This window comes from Rattus norvegicus, chromosome 6, assembly GCF_021556685.1.
Source record: "Rattus norvegicus strain SHRSP/BbbUtx chromosome 6, alternate assembly SHRSP_T2T, whole genome shotgun sequence".
NCBI lineage: Eukaryota > Metazoa > Chordata > Mammalia > Rodentia > Muridae > Rattus > Rattus norvegicus.
The window spans coordinates 128529604-128548254 of NC_141539.1; the positions used below are offsets into that span (position 1 = coordinate 128529604).

Consider the following 18651-nt stretch of genomic DNA (forward strand, 5'->3'; position numbering starts at 1 on the left):
CCTAAATTGCTTACTGTCATGGCAAGCATTCTGTGGCCATCGCCTTAGCATCTGAAGACTTTGGTTAGCACCCGAGCATTTTTTCTGTGCCCAGCCTTGGGCATCTTGGTGTTGCCATGCTTCTAATGATCAAGATCCTCTCCAGCTGCTGAAATACTGGAGATGTACTGCAGCCCCGAGGTGGCCTGTGGGCTTAACTTGTTCCCTGTGTAGCCTCTTTCTCCAGGGAATGGGGTGGAGATGGCACAGGAACAGTACTGCAGTCTGTTTGAGGCTGCTGTGGGAAGAGGTGACTGGGCTCTGTCTTTGTCTTTATAGCCAATGCTGTTTCATCATTGAACCTCATTCTCTGCTACACTAGCCCCATAATCCTGCCTCTGGGTCTCACTGACCCCAAGAGCTGTGTCCTTCCCCTGGCCTTCCATGTTCAGCTTTCCAGCTCTGGGTCAGGAGAATAGGGCTCTCCTTCCCCCAGGAGCATGGACTCCCTTTAACTTCATAGTCTGCCGCTGCCAGGCTGTGATTAGAAAAGATCACAGTGCCCTCTACTGGCTTCTGGCTAGGTCTGGATACCTCTGAGCTACCATGAAGAACTGGACTGAGAGGTCAGGACAGATGTCTCCTGTGGCTGCTTAGAAACTGCAGGCCCTACCTTCCTGACCAACCACTTGGCATCCTTTAGGGCTCAACTCAGGGTCAGCAGTTTTCAGGACAACCCTGAGCCTTCAACTCCGTCTTTCCTCCTGCTTCCAAGCAACACGGAGAAATAAGTAGTTCTGTTAATTTGTCTTATTTCCTGGGGATCTCACACATGCTAGGCAGGGGCTCTCCCATGGAGTTATAGCCAACTTCTTACTTTTTTATTCTGAGACAGGCAGGCCTCCTGACTCAGTCTTCCAAGTAGTTGTGATTACCAGCCTGTTGTACGGGGACAGCTGGTGACAGCCGTGCCATCTTCTGCCACCCCACCGCCACCGTGCTTTTCTGAGAAAAGACTGAGGGGCTTGCAGGTGGCTGGAAACCTTGAGTGGTTCCGTGGGCGCCCCCTTGTGGCTATCCAAGGCTGAGCACACAAAAGTGAATCCTGAAGGTGGGTTCAGAAGAGAGGGAATTATTATTATTATTATTATTATTATTATTATTATTATTATTATTATTATTATTTAGGTGTATGTTTGTTTTCTAAGGAGAGACAGAAAGAGTGTGGATTTGAGAGGTATCTAGGAAGATTTGGGAGAGGGAAAACTGTAATCAGAATGTATTATATGAAAAAAAATCTATTTTTCAAATAAAAGAGGGAGAGAGGGAAGTAAAAAGGGAGGGAAGACACAGTAGGTCTTGAGAAGCAAGATTCCAATTATCAACCCATCAAGTTGCTTAGTGAAAGTGTCTGTACATCTCAGTGTGTTTCTTCATCAAATGGGATGGACCGGGCGGATGGTTCTGATGGGTGGCAGAGCTCTCCAGTCTGGAAACAAGCACTCTGTGTGCCTTGCCTTCAAACCCTCCAAGAACAGACCAGGGACCACGGGCTGACAGGAAGAACTGAGGTTGCTCAGAGCGGTCACACAGATGGTGAAAGGCAGGGCTAAGACCTGAAGCCAGACGTGTGACCTCAGAGGCTCCCTGCCCCGCCCCGTGTGATGTCAGAGGCTACATGCCCCACCTCATGTGATGTCAGAGGCCTCCTGTTCTGCCCCATGTGATGTCAGAGGCCCCTGCCCTGCCCTGTATGATGTCAGAGGCCCCCCTACCCCACCCCGTGTGATATTAGTAAAGGCCCCTGCCCTGCCCCATGTGACCTCACAGGTCCCCTCGTTCTGCCCCATGTGATGTCAGAGGCCCCTTGCCCCGCCCTGTGTGATGTCAGAGGCCCCTGCCCTGCCCTGTGTGATGTCAGAGGCCCCTTGCCCCGCCCTGTGTGATGTCAGAGGCCCCTCCCCTGCCCCGTGTGACCTCAGAGGCCCCTCGCTCCATCCTGTGTTGCTTTTCATGCTTCCCCCAGTACCTACCACCAGTATCTATGGCACAGTGTCTGTTGAAGAGAAGGTCGCAGCAGACAGTAGGAAATGGGTAGCCAGACAAGATGAAACTAAAGAGTGGGTTGACAAGGCATTTGTGTGCAGACAACCTCACAGACAGAAAGACTTGAAGTATGTGAAGAAATTATGACCACCACTCAGTCAGTCATACCAAACACACTGTTTCTGGGAAACCCAAAAAGTTTTAAACTGTCCATCCACCCAACCATCCAACTGCTCAGTCGCCATTCACTTACCCATCCAATTCACTCCCATCCGTTCATCCAACTCACCAATCCTCCCATCCATTCAGCCATCCACTTACCCATCCACCCATCCCTTGATCCACTCATCCATCCACTTATACAAACATACATTCATACATACATACATGCATACACACATGCATACATACATACATGCATACATATATGCATACATACATACGCTTACCCATCCACCCACCCCTTGATCCACTCATCCATCCACTTATACAAACATACATTCATACATACATACATAATGCATACATACATGCATACATACATTCATACATACATACATTCATACATGCATACATACATGCATACATACATGCATGCATACATACGCTTACCAATCCATCCACCCACCTACCCATCCATCCATCTACACACCTACCTCTCCACCCAACTGCCTACACACTCACACGCCCCTCCATCCAACCTTGCCTAGAACTTGCACGGTCACTTTTCCTTCTAATAGGCAGAGATTCATTAGGAGGAAGTCACTGAATCCATGTCAAGGGGAAGGCCTTTCTACCCACTGCCCATAGTCAGGGACATGGCGACGTTTTTGGATATGCTACTAGCACATGTGTGAAAGGAACCGTGATGGGGGTGTTAAGAAGGGAGGAGATAAAAACAAAGATGGGGAAGACGGAGGTGTCTGAATATAAAGGAGCTTCATTTCTGGGAACACGTCCAGAGGTCACCTGATTCCAGGTAACGCTCAGCATCCCAGGATATATGACCCTTTAGGGTTAATGGTCCTTAGCTGGTTTCTCCGATGCCTGTTTGGTGCCTGGTTGCAGGCTGCTATCTCTGCCAGGTTGCAGCCCGGTTGGTCCTTATTCACCTCTGGAGACAGCATGATCCCCACACTGAACACACTGGAGGCAGGCGTGTGGTCATTTCTCCTACTGTTCCTTTTGAAATCCTACTGCCAGGAGGCAAGGGCTTCTATGGAGATGGTGGCGTGTGTTTGCAACATGCCGCTGGGGGTGGGAGTGTGCCCAGGGGTCAAGTCAGGCACTGAAGGGACACTCAGGAGTCAGCTGACCATATTACTTCACGTTCTGACCTTTTTATGTGAGTATTCACTCAGGCACACAGCATTTATTATGTGCCTCGTGAATGCAAATCATGGGAAGAACCAACATTTCCTTCCTACCTTGTATCACTCCATTCCTGCCGTGACCTCCTCCCCTGTACAAGACACTAAACTTCTCACTGTCTTGGCACTCCCTTGAGAGTGCCCACAATCTCTGGATCTGGGTCTTCTCCCAGGTTATGACTGTTGTCTTGTATGACACTCAAAAACTAATAGAAAGTCGCAGTCATGGAGGTGGGGCTTGAACCCTCCCTGGTTCATCCTCTTACCAGTGGTTAAGTCACCTGTCCTCCTTGAGCCATAGTTCTGTCTGCCAAGTATGAGAAAATAGAGGAACCCATCCTGCAGGGTGGTTGTGAGTATAAAATGGCACTGGACACGTGGGGCTCAAGAAACGGCTCAGCAGTTGAGAGCAGTGGATGCTCTTCCAGAGGACCCATGTTTGATCCACAGCAGATCACAACCATCTGTAACTCCAGTTGCAAGGCATCCAACACCACCTTCTGGCCTCCTTGGGTACTGCACACACATGGTGTACAGATAAAACATGCCGGCAAGGTAACAATACACATAAAATAAAAATCAAAGCAAATCTCAAAAGGAATTATTGAATACCATTAGAAATATAAGATGTTTATTATGGCTAGTGCCTGGCTGCGTGTTGATCGTTGTCAGTAGGTGTGGAGTCAAGTATGGTCCCTGAGCCTGTAGCTCCGGCCTTTGAGAGGCAGAGGCAAGAGGACCACATGTTTCAGGCCAGCCTGGGCTCTACAGTGAAATCTTGTCTCAAGGAAAACAAAAACCTGTTGAGTTGAACGGAGGCACCTTCCCCTGGGAAGCAAGAGATCTGGGTACTGCTTAAAGGAATATGTATCTGGATAAGTCACTGGCCTCCTCCAGTGTCCTATGAAAATCGCTTGATTTAAAAGTGCTTGATTAAAACTGCAGGAGTTGGACTACTAAAACACCAAGCTCGGCATCCTGTCACCTTCCCAGGGAATCAGGGACCTGGCACCCAGAGAAAGAGACCATCACCATCCATCCCCAGGGCAGACATCACTAGCTGATCAAAGCATTCCAAATTCCATGCTGGCCTTGGAATTGTCCCACAAGGCTCTTTGGAGGCATGACCAATCAAATCCGAATTGACAGTTGAGATTAAACTGACTTCTGATTCCTGGCCAGTGCCCTGACTGGACAGGACTCAGCACAAGAAAGGCAGGAGAGGACACAGCCAAGGTGAAGTGTCTGTCCGTGGCGGGTCTGAGGGTGAGGGTTCAGAACAGTATCAGGAATGTGGGGCCAGGATCCACTGGGCACAGAACCTTGAGGCACCAAGCCACAACTACCACACTGCTTGTGCCACACCAGCCCCAACCTACAGAGCAGACTTGATCCAGCTCTGTGGGGAAGCAAGGAGAAGGGAAGGGTATTGGCTACACACCAGGCAACCTCTTCTCTGTGTGGGATTTTAATCACAGTATGAATCTTGCCAGGGACTATGATTCCCCCCTTAAAGGTGAAGAATTTGAGACACAGCTCATTGCCTTCACGGTCACTCATTTTTGTCAAGTTTCGTAGCCTCATGCTTCAGTGACCTCTGTTGAGCATAGGTTAATGGTCTGTTTATCTGTGTGCCATTCAACTTAAACCTGACCACTTTCCCAACATCCAAGAGCAAACAAGGCTAGCTGTGTACATCCTCACTCCTGTCAGATTCCTTCCAGAAGCCGGCCTTCCTGAGGCTCTGTGTAATGGAGGGAGAATGGCTGCGCCATCTCAACCCGGAGCCTGTTGTCCTTAGACTTCATCTTTGAACCCTTGCTATACTAGGGATAAAGCAAGTGAGGTTAAAGCCCAGGCTAGTGAGTGAGGTTTCTCCCGATTTGTATCGGGAGAAATCAAAGCATTTACCACTAGGGATTCCTAGTTAACACTTACCTCTGTTGCTATAGGGACTGACCACACGAGGCTGTAACTACCCATGGTCACCTGAGGTGCCAGCAGTTCTGTGGGCACAGTCATACTGGGGGTCATCATTAACCATGAAGTTGGGCAGCCAGGACAGGGAGCACTTATCCCAGCAGCCACAGGAGCTTACTTCCGCCCAACGCCTCCTGTCCCTACTCAGGTTGATTGTGGTTGACACTTGCTGCGGGCTGGACTTTGATAGAAGCTGTTATGTAAGGGGTTGCATAAGTCACCCCGCGATGTGCGTCCCGTATTAACAGAGCTTCTGGCAAGCTACTGTACCTCCAGTGGCCTTTGCACGTTCCTCCAGTCAGAGCGATTGGTGGCACTCATCCCCAGAGCCAGGATGGTTGGAGTAAGCCAGCTCCCTATAGTCCCTGGGGAAATTAGGTCTGTCTCCAGTTGACAGCTGTCAGACCACAGCATATTGGGATGTCACAACCAGAGACTGGGATTTGCTGCCAGCAGGAATCTGTCCTTCCCTGCCCAGGGACAGCGGCTCTTCACTGGATAGTCATTCTTGTATCCGGGGAACATTTAGCATGCATTCCCTTATACTTTTAGGTCAAGGAGGATCTTTACTTGCTGAGATGGGGCGGGGGGAGGTACCAGTCTGAGAACCAGCAGTGGGGGCTCCCCAGCCCTGTGTGCTGGGGAGGGGAAGGTTGGCGCTCTTCTCTCTGGTTGACTTAGTCACTCTGCTGAGATGATTTGCCTTTGGTTGAGCTTGGCAGAGACCCCCACCTGGGCGCAAGCCGGAATCCACCTCCTTCTTTAAGCGCCATCACCCTAGGGAAACAAGACAATCTTGTCGATCTACGCGCAGCGGCTCTAAGGGTCCTTTTGTCAAGGACGCCTCTGCGTCCGAGGTCCTAAGACAAGCTAGCAGCCGAGCCCTCACCACCCTTAGCACGCTCAAGTTGGACTACAAGCAAACAGAACAAGAAGTCATTTCCGGTCAACAAGATGGCAGCTCTTCAGAAACAAGAAGCCTCCCCATGCCAAGCCCTGGAAGGACAGCGCACATTAAGGCCTCTGGAGGGGTCTGATGTGCGCTGAGCTGGGGCTCCACCACTGAGCTATCCTATCCCCCTCTACCTCAAATCTGGAAAGACATTTTCAGACTGGATTCCCACAAAGCCCACTAATGAGAGAAGCATGAGAGAGCACTACAGTGCGGTAGTAGTCCCCTAAAGGGCACAATCATGCTACCGTCTCAGGAAGCTGAGTGACCAACAGCAACCCCCTTGGGAGCTGTCTCTTTCTAGGGAACTGGGTGCACTGGTCACAGGCCAGGAGTAGATGAGGGCAGAAACAGGCTGGATGTGTGAGGTGATCTCCCAGCATGTATGGGAGGGAGATAAAGGAGGTAGCCCCAGACACATGGGGTACACACTACCTTGATGCAGGCAGCCAGAGTTCTGAGAGGAGCTGGCAGGAGCTTAACCCGGTGGCCACAGAGTCTATCTCCAGCAGAGTGCACCAAGAGTTTGGAGCATGAAGGATGGTACCTTCTCTTACCTGTTAAGGTGGGTGGTCTGGGACATGCTGCAGAATTTCTCCTGCCGAAGCAGCGAGGGTTAAACAGCAGCAGCACAGTCAGTCCTTGGTTATGCAAAGGAAGGAGAAAAATGTGGTGGTTGCCACCACAGGGGTCATAATGCCAGCAGCACACCCTTGTCTGTTCATCTCTGGCTCTGCACGGGAGTTGCAGCTCACTGGCCCTGAGCAGTCTCCTCCAGAGGAGGGAACCTGGGGCTACTCTAGGCAGGTGTCCCACTGTCACAGCAGGCGTCTCTCGGTGCCACTCCTAAGCGAGGGCATGCAGCCATGCCTGCCTGGCTTTGAGGCTGTGGTATGAAGGAGTGGGCCACTATGCAGACAGGGACAGAAGAAGGTGGCAGGAAGACGGGGAAAGGGGAGGGGAGGTGGTGTGTGGGGTCCACTGGGCTGGCTAGCATGGAGATCCTGCCCGTGAGCACTTCCCAGACAGCCTCCTTCACTATGTCAGCCTCACCTTCTTTCTGAGCATTTGATGGGCAGGCACCATGGCAGCCTGGGCTCCCTCACTTGCTCCAACTGAGCGGCCCTGCTTGCAGCCCTGCCGGCGTTGGCACGGTGACAGTAGCCAAGTGTGCAAACTTGTGCCATTGTCCCCGGGCCAGGGGGAGCCATGGAGACTAGCTAATATGACACAGGAAAATGTTTGCTGATGGCAGTTCCATGGGCTTTGTCCACCTCTTTCTCCATCATGACGACTCGATTTAAGTCCCTAACTGTTTGACTACAAATGCAAGGGGACCGTGCAACGCCACCCTTTTGTCCGGCCGCACTGAATGGGCAATTCAGCCTTTGTGCAGCTCAATTGAGGAAGCAAACATAAAGACAAGATTCCTGAGAGCCTCGGCTCCCTTCCCATGGATATCCCAGCACCCCTCAGCCAGCCTGGCCGGGCTACCTTGCCCCACATCATCGCACCTCTCGATCCATCCCAGGGGACCCCTTCAGGAGGGGCGGGTGAAAGAGGTGAGAGACATGAAGCCAGAGACACAGTCAGAGAACACACACTCAACACTCAAGGGCAGAGGGAATGCAGCCCACCCCGGCTTACCCCATCCAATTGTCTGTCTGCACTGGAGCATGGCAGCTGGAGGCCTGGAGTATCTGGGGAAGGTTGGGTGCCTGTCTCACTGCACCGGGCCCTCCTTGATCCCGAATACTTTTTACACACACACACACACACACACACACACACACACACACACACACACACACCTCCCTCGAGAAACCAGGGTACTGAGGTCAAGGGGAGGAGGGGGTGTGGAGGTTGGAGAAAGTGAGGCTGAAGTAGAAATTTACCGGGAAATGATTGCATTTGGGAGCTGTCTTTTTTTGTGATGGTCCCCATGGTGACAATTTGTGACGGCAAAGAATGTGGGACCGGGGCTCCGCCGCCTGATTGGGAAGCTTTGTATCTGGAGAGGCGCTCCTGATTGGCCTGAGGGCCCCCCAGCTCTGGACTTGTCCTCCATTCAGCCCACTCAAGGGCTGTGCACAACTGCTTCTCATCCCGCTCGCTCGGAGCTCACTGCACGCCACCTCGCCAGGCTTGCTGGGGTCTGCGGTGGGGAACCTGCCGGCCACGTTGGCGGGGGGCCCTGGCCTGCACCTTCGGTCAGTGTGGAGTCCCAAGCGGTTTGGCCTGGCTGGGTGGAGGGCAGGGCGTGAGCAGGGTAGGGCCTTGGGGGAGGGGCACAGTAGTGTGGGTGGTGGCTGAGGAGGCATGAAATTGCTGCAGATGCTTCTACAGGGGAGTCCCCTGCTGCCGGCAGCCTGAGATGAGCCTTGAAGGCAGGTCTAGATTAAGTGCTAGACAGAGATCCTGCCTGGCCCTGTGTGAGAGTTGGGGGTGGAGCGTGGGGGCTGCAGAGGGGGCGGGGTGGTGGGAGGGGAAGGCCACCACCAAGGGGGTGGGGGAGGCTTGGCCTTCTTTAGGGAATTTCTTTGGCTTTGAAAATAAAAACCTGAATGGTGAGTTGTGTGCATCAGCCTCACGATATGTGGGAGATGCGACCAACTCACTTCGTAGCCCCAGAAATGCCACTTGTAGCTGGGTGGCTTTGAGCAAGGAGCTTGCATTTTCTGAGCCTTGACTTGCAGAAGACTGAATTCAATGGTCGGCACCTGTCTCATCTCAGATGGTCAGAAGGTCCCATTGTGGATTCTGTCTGGGACAGGAGGATGCCTGGGTGGGGAGATTTGTGCATTCGGTCCTGGTGGCCCTGGGGAAGGTGTAACTGCCCCGGAGAGACCCCAGCTGCCTATTGTGTTCCCTAGGTCTTCCCGGGGCTCTCCTCCGAGCTGCCAGCCCCCAGCAGAACCCACACTCTTCATGGAAAGCCCTGCACGGTTCCCGTGGTGATGGCAGCTGATAGTGATGTGAAGATGCTTCTGAATTTTGTAAACCTGGCGTCCAGTGACATCAAGGCGGCCCTGGACAAGTCCGCACCCTGCCGCCGCTCTGTGGACCATCGCAAGTACCTGCAGAAACAACTCAAGCGCTTCTCTCAGAAGTACTCGCGGCTCCCTAGGGGCCTGCCTGGCAGGGTGACAGAGCCCCACCTGCAGAGGGGGCCTGAAGAGAGGCCCGGACGGCTACCCCTCCATCCCTGTCCCCAATCCAGCCCTGGTGGGGGTGGGAGCTGCACAGAAAAGGCCCTGGGGACCCCCTTCAGGGAGGAGTGCCTCTCTAAGGAGCAGAGCTTCCGGGGTCTGAATCCAGAGGCTACTAGACCTGGCCAGGTGCCCATGAGGAAGAGACAGCTGCCTGCTTCGTTCTGGGAGGAACCAAGGCCCACCCTCAGCTACCCAATGGGGCTGGAGGTGGGCCTGGCCCCCAGGGAGGCATCTCTGTATGAGAATAAGAAAAATTGCAAGGGTCTGGAGTCTCTGGGGCCTGAGACTGCTCCACTACCCATGTCCCCAAGGGTACTCACTGACACGGAATCACTCAAGATGTCTGGGGTATCCCTGGTAGGCAGTCTTGACGCTTGGAGCTACTGCCCTTTCCAGTACCATGGACAGCCCATCTTCCCGGGTCTCCCAGGTGTCCTGCCTCAAGGCCCAGTACCCAGTGTGGGCTTGTGGAGGAAAAGCCCTGCCTCGCCTGTGGAGCTGGCCCACTTCTGCAAGGATGTGGACACCCCAGGGCCAAAAGTGTACAGACCCGTAGTTCTGAAGCCTATCCCCACTAAGCCAGCCATGCCTCCACCCATCTTCAACGTCTTTGGCTACCTCTAGCTGAACATCCTCAACCTTCCCTCTCCTGGCCTCCAGGATGCCGTCACTGACAAGCTCTTCGTGTGAGGAGGGAGCTGGGCAGGGGTTTGGCCAGGCTGCCTCAGGGACAAGGCTCCTCTCAGACAGGTACCTATTTGGAGCTTGCAGCTTGTGGACCAAGTCACAGGAAACTTTCCCCAGATTTATTTCCCTGCCCCTGTGGAGACCATAGGCAGTGGGACCCTAGTGTGGCACTGCCTGTTACACACCTGTTCAGCTGCCATCCACCGGGGGCGGGGGGAGGGCGTCTCACTTGTTCATCCTGTTCTTTGTAAATATTGAGAAAGTTAAAAAAAATAAAGATTTCTTTTGCAGTTTCCACCTCTTGGGTGTCATGAAGCGGGATAGTCCCCGATGCAGGGTCAGTATAGAGAAGAGCTACAGGTGGGAGCGGCCTAAGGTGTCAGAGGTAGGGGCTGGGGAGCACAGCTCAGTTCCTAGAAAAGAGGTGAGGATGGATCCGGGAAGACCTGGGGAAAGGACGCTCTGTCCAGGCATCTGAAGGAAGAGACAGGCCAAGTCTGGACCCCCATGGTTCATGACGCTCTGGACCAGGGAGGCAGAGCTAGGATTTCGGTGTGCCTGGCTGTGCCAGTGTGGCCATGTCCAATCCCGGTCAGAGATAAAACCAGGACAAATGGGATTTCAGTTGCATGTGACCAAGACAAGTGGTTTGACTAAACCGTTCCTTTTAAGCATGAACAGTGATTCTATGTCCACATTCCAGAACTCCCAAGCGCCAAAGCTGCAGTCTCTGACTAACTCCCATCATACTGTGATTTCACTCAGCCACGCCAATGAAATGCTGCCCGTGGCTGGAGAGAAGCACGCAGTAGGAGGAAGTTCTCAGACAGCAAGGTTTCCTGATCAGCACAGGTCTAGGCACCCTCTAATGAGGCTGGGTTACACCGTCTATCAAACCATGCTCTCTACAGCCAGGCCCCGCACTGGGCAAGCCTCTGCTGCCCCCGCGGGATTCCATCAAGTGTGCTGATATCTTTTGCACTGGCTGTCTCCCTCGTGGCCTGCCTCCGAGATGGCCCTTTGCTAACCTGGCATCCAGGATTAGAGGCTGCACATGGCCCTTCTCTTCTAGCCTATCTTTCCCCCAAGACCCACCAGAACAGGGAGTCCACCAGCAGAGCCAGTTGGCCAAGGAGATGTGGGCAGTATTCTGGAGCTTTCTGTCTAGAGGCATCAGAAGATTTCAGAATCAAAGATACTGACATGACAGGGTTGTCCTAAGTCGTTTTCTGGCATGTGGGAGGGGCACACCCTTAGCCTACGCTTGGTCTCAGAGATCACTGAGGGCTCAGAAGCAGGTGCATGCCCTCTTTTACCCCAAAGCATCATCACAAGGACCGTCTGAACCCACTGCAATGGTTCTCAGCTCCTCCAGACTGTGTAACAGGGGAGCTCAACACCCCAGTCCTACCACCGACTACTCAAGATACTTGTCTGCACTGAGATCCCCTCACCCCAAAAGTGAGATTGGTCACAGATTTGCTACATGGGCTGTTTATAGATAAGAGTCTGATCCCTCCTTATTACATGATGTTGCCTCCAACACTTAGGCACCTGGAGGTCCTTCCACGCTGGCAGATTAGAAAGTCACACTTCAAGCTGCTCACTGCCATGGGCGCCTTGGACACCATACTGTCCCACCATGCCACTCTTAGAGTCACGTATTCTCAGGTGCCGCTGAGTCCCGCCCTGTCTGAGTCCTGGTCCTAAACCAGTGTTTTCCTGCTGGGGCTTGGCTTCCCCAGTGGCACCTGCAGATCCATCCCTTTAAAAGCCAGAAGACTTTTCATTTAAAAGCAGACGCTGGGACTGGAGAGATGGTTCAGTAGTTAAGAGCACTCACTGTTCTTACAGAAACCCCAGGTTTGGTTTCCAGCCTCCACCGCTGAAGGCTTAGATGTCCATAATCTGACACCAAGCGATCTGACACTCTCTGGGCTCCATAGGAAACTACACACACGGTGTAAATAAACTCATACGATCTCACACTCATAAATAAATTTAAACAATAAAGGCAGAAGGCTTTAATGCAGTGGCTGGCTCTCAACCTTCCTAACTCTGAGACCCTTTAATACAACCCTTCATGTTGAGGCAACCCCAAGCACTGACCAATCAGCACTGGCCACTGGGGCAGGCTGCAGGTCAGACTCAGTATCTGGGCTGTGAGCAGACAGAAGCAGAGATCTATGAAAGCTCAAGGTGGAACTTGGTGCTGTGCAGGCCAGGGTGTCTGACACCAGATAGACAGTGACTACCAAGTGTGGTAGCTGAACTCCGCTCCCATCCCTCTGCCTAGAGAGTCCCTTGGGCAACTACCTGGCCCAACACCCGTGTTTCTCAGGTCTGAGGATGTGTAACTGCTGCCTGGTAGGACTCTAGGTTGAATGGGGGCCTTGGAGTGTTATAACCCATCCACCTGTCTGTATCCCAAACAGCGCATAGACCAAAGAGCCTCCCTTCTGATAGCTTTACTTCCTGGTTAAATGCAAGCAGGGAACCTTGAGCTGAACCACCCTTAGCAGCCTCCTCTTTACCTTCGAGGGTATGCATCTCCAGGAGAGAGGATGCAAGCTTCCCTCCAGACTTCCTCCAATAAAACGTGGAGGGACGGCAGCCAAGCACAAAGCTGCAACGAATCCTGCAGGGACTTTGCCATGTGTGCTCAGGCAAGTTCCTTCCCCTCCTCCATCTCATCGGGACCTTGATGGTGTGGACACAATGCTGCTTAGCCCTTCTGAGCCTAGAGTTCTTTTTCTTTTCCTATAAACACTAGGATCTACTCGTGAAAATTAGGGCTGCCAGAGGCAGCAAGGGCATCAGGAACCATCCAGCCCACTATACAGACAAAGAAACTGAGTCCCAGAAGAGAAACCCAGAGTCCGCCTTAGCCATTGTGCCTCTACCCATCCAGCTGCTTGCACTCTGAAAGGTCAGAAATGACCCTTGCTGAAGACCCTCGGAGTAAGAGGCTAGGCTAAGCTAGGCTAGGCTGGGCTAGGCTAGGCTAGGCTAGGCTAGGCTAGGCTAGGCTAAGTGCAAGCTTTCAACAAGGGAGCCTGCTCTGTTGGTGCTGAACCTGGCCTGGGAGCCAGTTTCACTGCATGCAGGGAGAACACTGAAGAACTCCCATGAAAAACAGTGCGTGCGGGCCTCAGCTTCTGGGTCCCAGAGGCCCTCGAACAGCAGTAATGACAGTGCTGGGCCTCAGTGCTCACCTGCATGACCTGCAAACAGGATGTCTGTGCCTGCCTTGCTCGTTTCATGGGAACGTGGTAGCCAGGGTTTCTGTACTTGCCCTAGCCCTCTCCAGTTCTGGGTTGCTTTTCTCATTCTTTTAACTTCTATAGCAGAAGAGGAGTGAGAAGGCAAGTCATGAAGGGTGGAAGATAACCCAGGTACCAAAGGCCTGTGACCTGTGAGCATAGGCCTCTAGCTAGTGATGAAGCTCTGGTTTCCATGGCAACCGAATCAGTAGAAGACCAACTTCATCTCTCCTGGTCCATGAGGACACACCCTCAGGAGTCTTTCAGAGCCCCACAAAGGTGATATTTTCAGAGGTCCTGTACCCCGCTCCCCCTGCCTAACCCCTACTCCTGCCAGGAGCAGGGCTGAGGACCTCAGTCCGGAGCATGTGAAGGGCAGGAACTTCACAGGGCAAAAATTCCGTATACAATGTTTATTGTACTCAATGATGTACTCAGGCGGGGCTCCCCCTCCCAACCTGAAAGCTCAGAGTCCAGTGAGGATCCCTAGGTGAACTCATTCCTAGAAGTTCTCCAGCGTGAGGCCAAGATTCCTGCCTGGGCCACCTTGCCCAGAGCAGCTCTTCCCTGACCCCAGGTTGACGGTCCCTGGCTACGGCCAGGAGAGCAGGTCTGCCATCCACAGAACAGTTTGAAAGCTGAGGCGCCATCTCCACTCCGCACATCGGCTCTTACTTCCAGCGAAGCTCTAGTAGAGACCCAGGAGGACCACACTTGTTCTGACCCCAGCGGGGCCTGGAGGCAGGCCGCCTGGGGTGTCGAGGAAACAGTCTGAAGGCCACACCTTCTCTCCAGGCTGGTTACTGTGTATTCTCGTATTTCAGGTATCTGATTAGCCTGCCCGGGAGGGGCAGTGTGTCCAGGAGTTTTATCCGGTATTTCCCTATGGCCTTCCGAACCCGCAGCCGGCAGAGGTGAGCCAGAGGTCTTGGAGGTTCTAGGAGGAGGAGAAATGGCAGACGCACAGTTGGCATAGGGGTGCCTGCTGCTCAGTCCCCAAAACTGGGACTGGCATTGTGCCTCTTTTATACCTTCATCTGTGTGGATTAGCACAGCCCAAGGTGATCAGGGTAAAAGCCTCATCCACTTCCCAGGCTCCTGCTGTCACTGGGAAGCCGGATGAAGTGGGCAAAACCTGGCAGTAGGGCTGGAGAACTCCCTGAAGGCTGTAGCCTGCTGCTTGGTTGTTCCCAGAGACCCCTGGAGTACCTTATGCTGTGGTGTTTGCTCAGTCAGGAGGTGGAGTAAACAGAGGTAAAGGGATATTCGGAAATAGGGTAATTTATTTGGGCACAGGAAGTAGTTTGTCAAACTAAAACATGCTGCCATTCATTTACACATCTATCCATCTGTCCATCCGTCCATCCATCAGTCCATTCAAAAAACACATGCTGGACCACAGATGCAGAGGGGCCATCTGGAGGATGTAGAGAGGAGCCATGAGGAATGTTCCTGGTGAGGGACTGAGGCCAATGCATTCCCAGTGAGGAAGATGGCAAGTGCCTGCCTAGCTTAAGAGGCCACTGGCAAGGAAGTGAGAGGAAAGCAAAATAGAGTGGAGAGCAGAGGAGACCACACCCCCAATCCTACAGCCACAGGAGAGCAGAGGAGACCACACACCCAATCCAACAGCCACAGGAGAGCAGAGAAGGCCACACCCCCAATCACACACTCACAGGAGACCAGAGGAGACCATACCCCTAGTCCCACACCCACAGGAGAGCAGAGGAGGCCACACCTCCAATCCCACATCCACAGGAGAGCAGAGGAGGCCACACCCCCAATCCCATACCCACAGGAGAGCACAGGAGACCACACCCCCAATCGCACACCCACAACCCTGGTGTTTCTGTCCCTGCCACTCAGGGCAGGAGGCCTCAGCCTTGCTCCAGGAAGGCCCTTTACTGAGGGGAGGGAAGTAAAGACCACTGCTATGTGGCACAAGACACAGAGAACCTGGGGACTGGCTAGCCTGCTTTCTCCCCGGAATGATAATGTCATCTTCTGAGCACCTAGAAGCTGGGGAGCTGGCCAGAGGAGGGTGACTTTAAAGCAGTTCTCAACCTGTGGGTTGATTCCTAACAGCAGCAAAACCAAAGCTAGGAAGTAGCTGTACAAATAAGTTTATGGGTGGGGGGTCACCCCGACATGAGGAACTGTATTGAAGGGTCGCAGCATGAGGAAGCTTGAAAACCTCTGCCTTAAAGTAATCAAGGCAGGCTTCAGAACGGTGTATCATCTGTTCACAAGTACTTACTACAGTTCTCTGTCCTTGGGAGGGAGTCTACTTGTGAGAGGTGACCCCTTTCTAAAAAGAGCAGGAGCAAAGACAGAACGGTGGGGCCCACATTTGGGCGTGGACTTCTCCACCCTCTAGTGGCCAGGGACCGTGGTAGCAGCAGCCAATGACTGATCTGTTAGTGAAGAATAGAGCAGTGCCGGAGTGGGTGGTACACAGACAACAACCGTCCCCTGCTGCTGCCCACTAACTTCGTCAAAGGCATCAACTGAGAACTGTTCACCCTGATCCCTGCCAGGGGAAGATCCTGTAGTAGTTAGGGCTCAAGCTAGCTAGGCTTCACCTTCCGAGGGCTGGAAGGGTTTGGGTGGTGAGCCTGCCTTCTTCCTCTGTTCAGGGGTGACAGTCCATCATCACAGCCACCTTGAGTGTCCCTACAAAGGCTACAAGAGCTTGGGCTGCTCCGGTGGGGACACAGACTCCAGATCTGCGTGGCCCTGTGGAGTCAGGAGCTGTCCTCTGGGTGAGATCTGGGTGCTTCATGAGCATTCCTCAGTGGCAAATACCCTAGGTCACCCTCCACTCCTCCGCCTGCCGTTCCACTCCTCAGGTGCCCCCATATGTCAGCAACCCCAAAATGCAGGCAGTTGATCCAGAGTTCCTTCGGGATGCCAGGATTACGTCAAACCGATTGATGTAGGGACTAACATGCGGTCAGACCTGGGTGGTACCCAGCCTGCGACCTCCTAGCTACACGACTGTGGCCCAGATGACATGATCTCTCTGAGGCCCTGTGGCTACCATCCCAGGGGAAGGATCAACACATTTCGAGAATGCTGCGTAGCACGGCCACGCACAGCCTGTGCAGGTACGGGTCGCACTGCCTGAGGTCTGGGTCTCTGTGGGGCAGAAGATATGCTGGTAGCAGCAGTCACAGCCCTACCTGCCTTCTCCTTGATGACAGCCCAGTCCTCAAAGCTGTCGATGTGCTCCTTCAGCCGGGAGCACAGCTGCACGTTGCCGACATAGTCCAGAAGGACATCGATGATGGGTCCCGCCCAGCAGCTCACTTCCGGGGCCGACAGGAACTCACAGAACTGGAATAGGAGCACACCACTCTTTCAGGTGAGGTCCGAGAGGTGTGGGATAGGTGTCTAAGGCCTGAAAGGTTCCCGTCTACAAACCCCTCCCCTCAGCAAGAGCCCCTCTGGGCACTGGCATCTACTACCTGACATGCAAGACGGACAAGTTGGGCTGGCCCCATCGCTTCTCTGCGTTTCCATTTCCTTGTCCGTAAATGGGGTCTATGCCATTCCACTCCAAGGAGAATTTTAGGAACATGAATGCTTTGTATGCAGTAGACAAGCCTTGCCTGGTGGTTGCTAGGCAAAAAAACGACCTTTAACAACAAAGTGTTTCTAGTAGTTTCTAGCTTCATTTACATTTTAAATGCTGGCTTTTTTTTTTTTAACTGAGGATTAACTATGGCATCCTCAGTGTTCTGTGACTGATCCAAGCCCTGGTCCTTTCTTATAGTATATTTTATTTAAGAGTTATTTTATTTTTAATATATATATATATATATATATTTGGGGTGTGTGTGTGTGTGTGTGTGTGTGTGTGTGTGTGTGTGTGTGTATGAGTGTGGGTGGCCCCACAGGCCAAGGGGAGGGGTTACATTAGAGCCGGAGTCACAGGTAGGTATGAGCCAATCCTGGTGTTGCTAAGAACCCGAAACCAGTTTCCTGTGAGAGCAATACGCGTTCTTCACGACAGAGCTGTCTCTTCAGGCTCTCCTCTGCTTTTTTATTCTGAGACAGGTCCGTCCTCATTAAGTGGTTAAAGATGACCTTTAGCCTACTCTGCAGCCTGGGCTGGCCTCAAACTTGCAACCCTCCTGCCTTTGTATCTCGGAGTACCCGACTTACAACAGGCCTACATCACATGCCTGGTTGTCCTGTGTCCTAGGAGTCTTCCTGACCTGCTCTGCTGTCCCCTTCCTGTCCACTGAAGATCTGACACAGGCGACTGGTCCTGAAGTTTTGCAGAGTTCCCGCCTCTCCAGCCAATCTCTTACCCCACTGTGGGTTCCTTAAGGGTTCCCAAATCAAAACGAGGACTGAATCATTGTATGAGCCATGGAGTCTGCCTCTGATAAACGTTCAAGGGTTCATTCTCCACCACGGCCCTCCTAGGGCATAACCGCTCACCCAACTTGCTTCCTAAGTACGGTTATCACCCTACCCTACCTTCCCTGAAACCCTCCTGTACCCTCCCTCCATGCACCTGCACCACGCTGGGTGCCTTGTCGTCCACGGGCGCGTCGTTGAAGCGGCCGGATCGCGGGGCAGGTGGGTGTGGCCCGTTGCCATACAGGCAGGAAAAGCAGGGCTCGCCATCGCAACCGAGGTCCATGAGGAACTTGAGTAACGAAAGGCACTTCATGGCAAACATGATGGTGGCCGGGAAGGCAGTGGGGTGAGTGGCGATGTAGGCGTCGATGTTTGCACCATGGTCCAACAGCAGCTGCATGGTGCGCAGGCAGCCGTGGCGGATGGCCACGAGCAGGGGGCTGATGACGTCGCGGTTGGGGTCGGCGCCCGCCAGCAGCAACAACTCGGTGGCGTACACATTGTTGTTGACCACGGCGAAGTAGAGCGCTGAAGTGCGGCGGTCCTCGTAGAGGCGCGCGCGCTCGGGAGCCAGAGGCGTGTTCACGTCGAAGCGCGCGGCCAGCAGCGCCTCCAGCACCGCGTCGTGGTTGCGCTCGGCCGCCAGGTGCAGCGGGCTGATGCCGCTACGGCGCACGCGCGTGCGGCTGGTCACAGGCAACAGCATCTGCACTATTCTGTAAGAGGACGAGCACGAGTAGGTCAGGAGACGGGACTCATGGGCACGACGCGGCCAGCAGAGGGCGCCCAGA

At 53.3% G+C, this 18651-nt stretch overlaps 2 protein-coding genes and 1 long non-coding RNA gene across 7 annotated transcripts in view; 1 reads left to right on the forward strand and 2 right to left on the reverse strand.

Moving 5' to 3' along the window:
* Positions 1-4004: 4004 nt before the first annotated feature.
* Positions 4005-8081, reverse strand: LOC120103607 (uncharacterized). The gene is made up of 2 exons (XR_015622543.1): positions 7975-8081; positions 4005-6152 (listed from the first exon to the last, which is right to left on the reverse strand). It is a non-coding gene; the product is annotated as an uncharacterized LOC120103607 (long non-coding RNA).
* Fam181a (family with sequence similarity 181, member A) lies at positions 4513-10523 on the forward strand. Of its 2 annotated transcripts, none has more exons than XM_087552894.1 (2): positions 4513-4631; positions 9201-10523. In XM_087552894.1, exon 2 carries the CDS (start codon positions 9285-9287, stop codon positions 10161-10163), a length of 879 nt encoding a protein of 292 aa, XP_087409020.1. In that variant the 5' UTR covers positions 4513-4631; positions 9201-9284; the 3' UTR covers positions 10164-10523.
* Positions 10524-13887: 3364 nt separating this feature from the next.
* The window catches only part of Asb2 (ankyrin repeat and SOCS box-containing 2), a 35952-nt gene continuing 31188 nt past the window's right edge, over positions 13888-18651 (reverse strand). For 2 of the 4 annotated variants that reach the window (XR_015621819.1, XR_015621820.1), the window contains exons 8-11: positions 18015-18576; positions 16957-17110; positions 16672-16825; positions 13888-14426 (exon numbers count right to left, since the gene is read on the reverse strand). Coding sequence is in view for 2 of the 4 variants with exons in the window: in XM_087552895.1 (XP_087409021.1) it covers positions 14290-14426; positions 16672-16825; positions 18015-18576 (853 nt within the window). In the remaining 2 variants the exon portion in view is untranslated. 4 annotated transcript variants of the gene reach the window in all.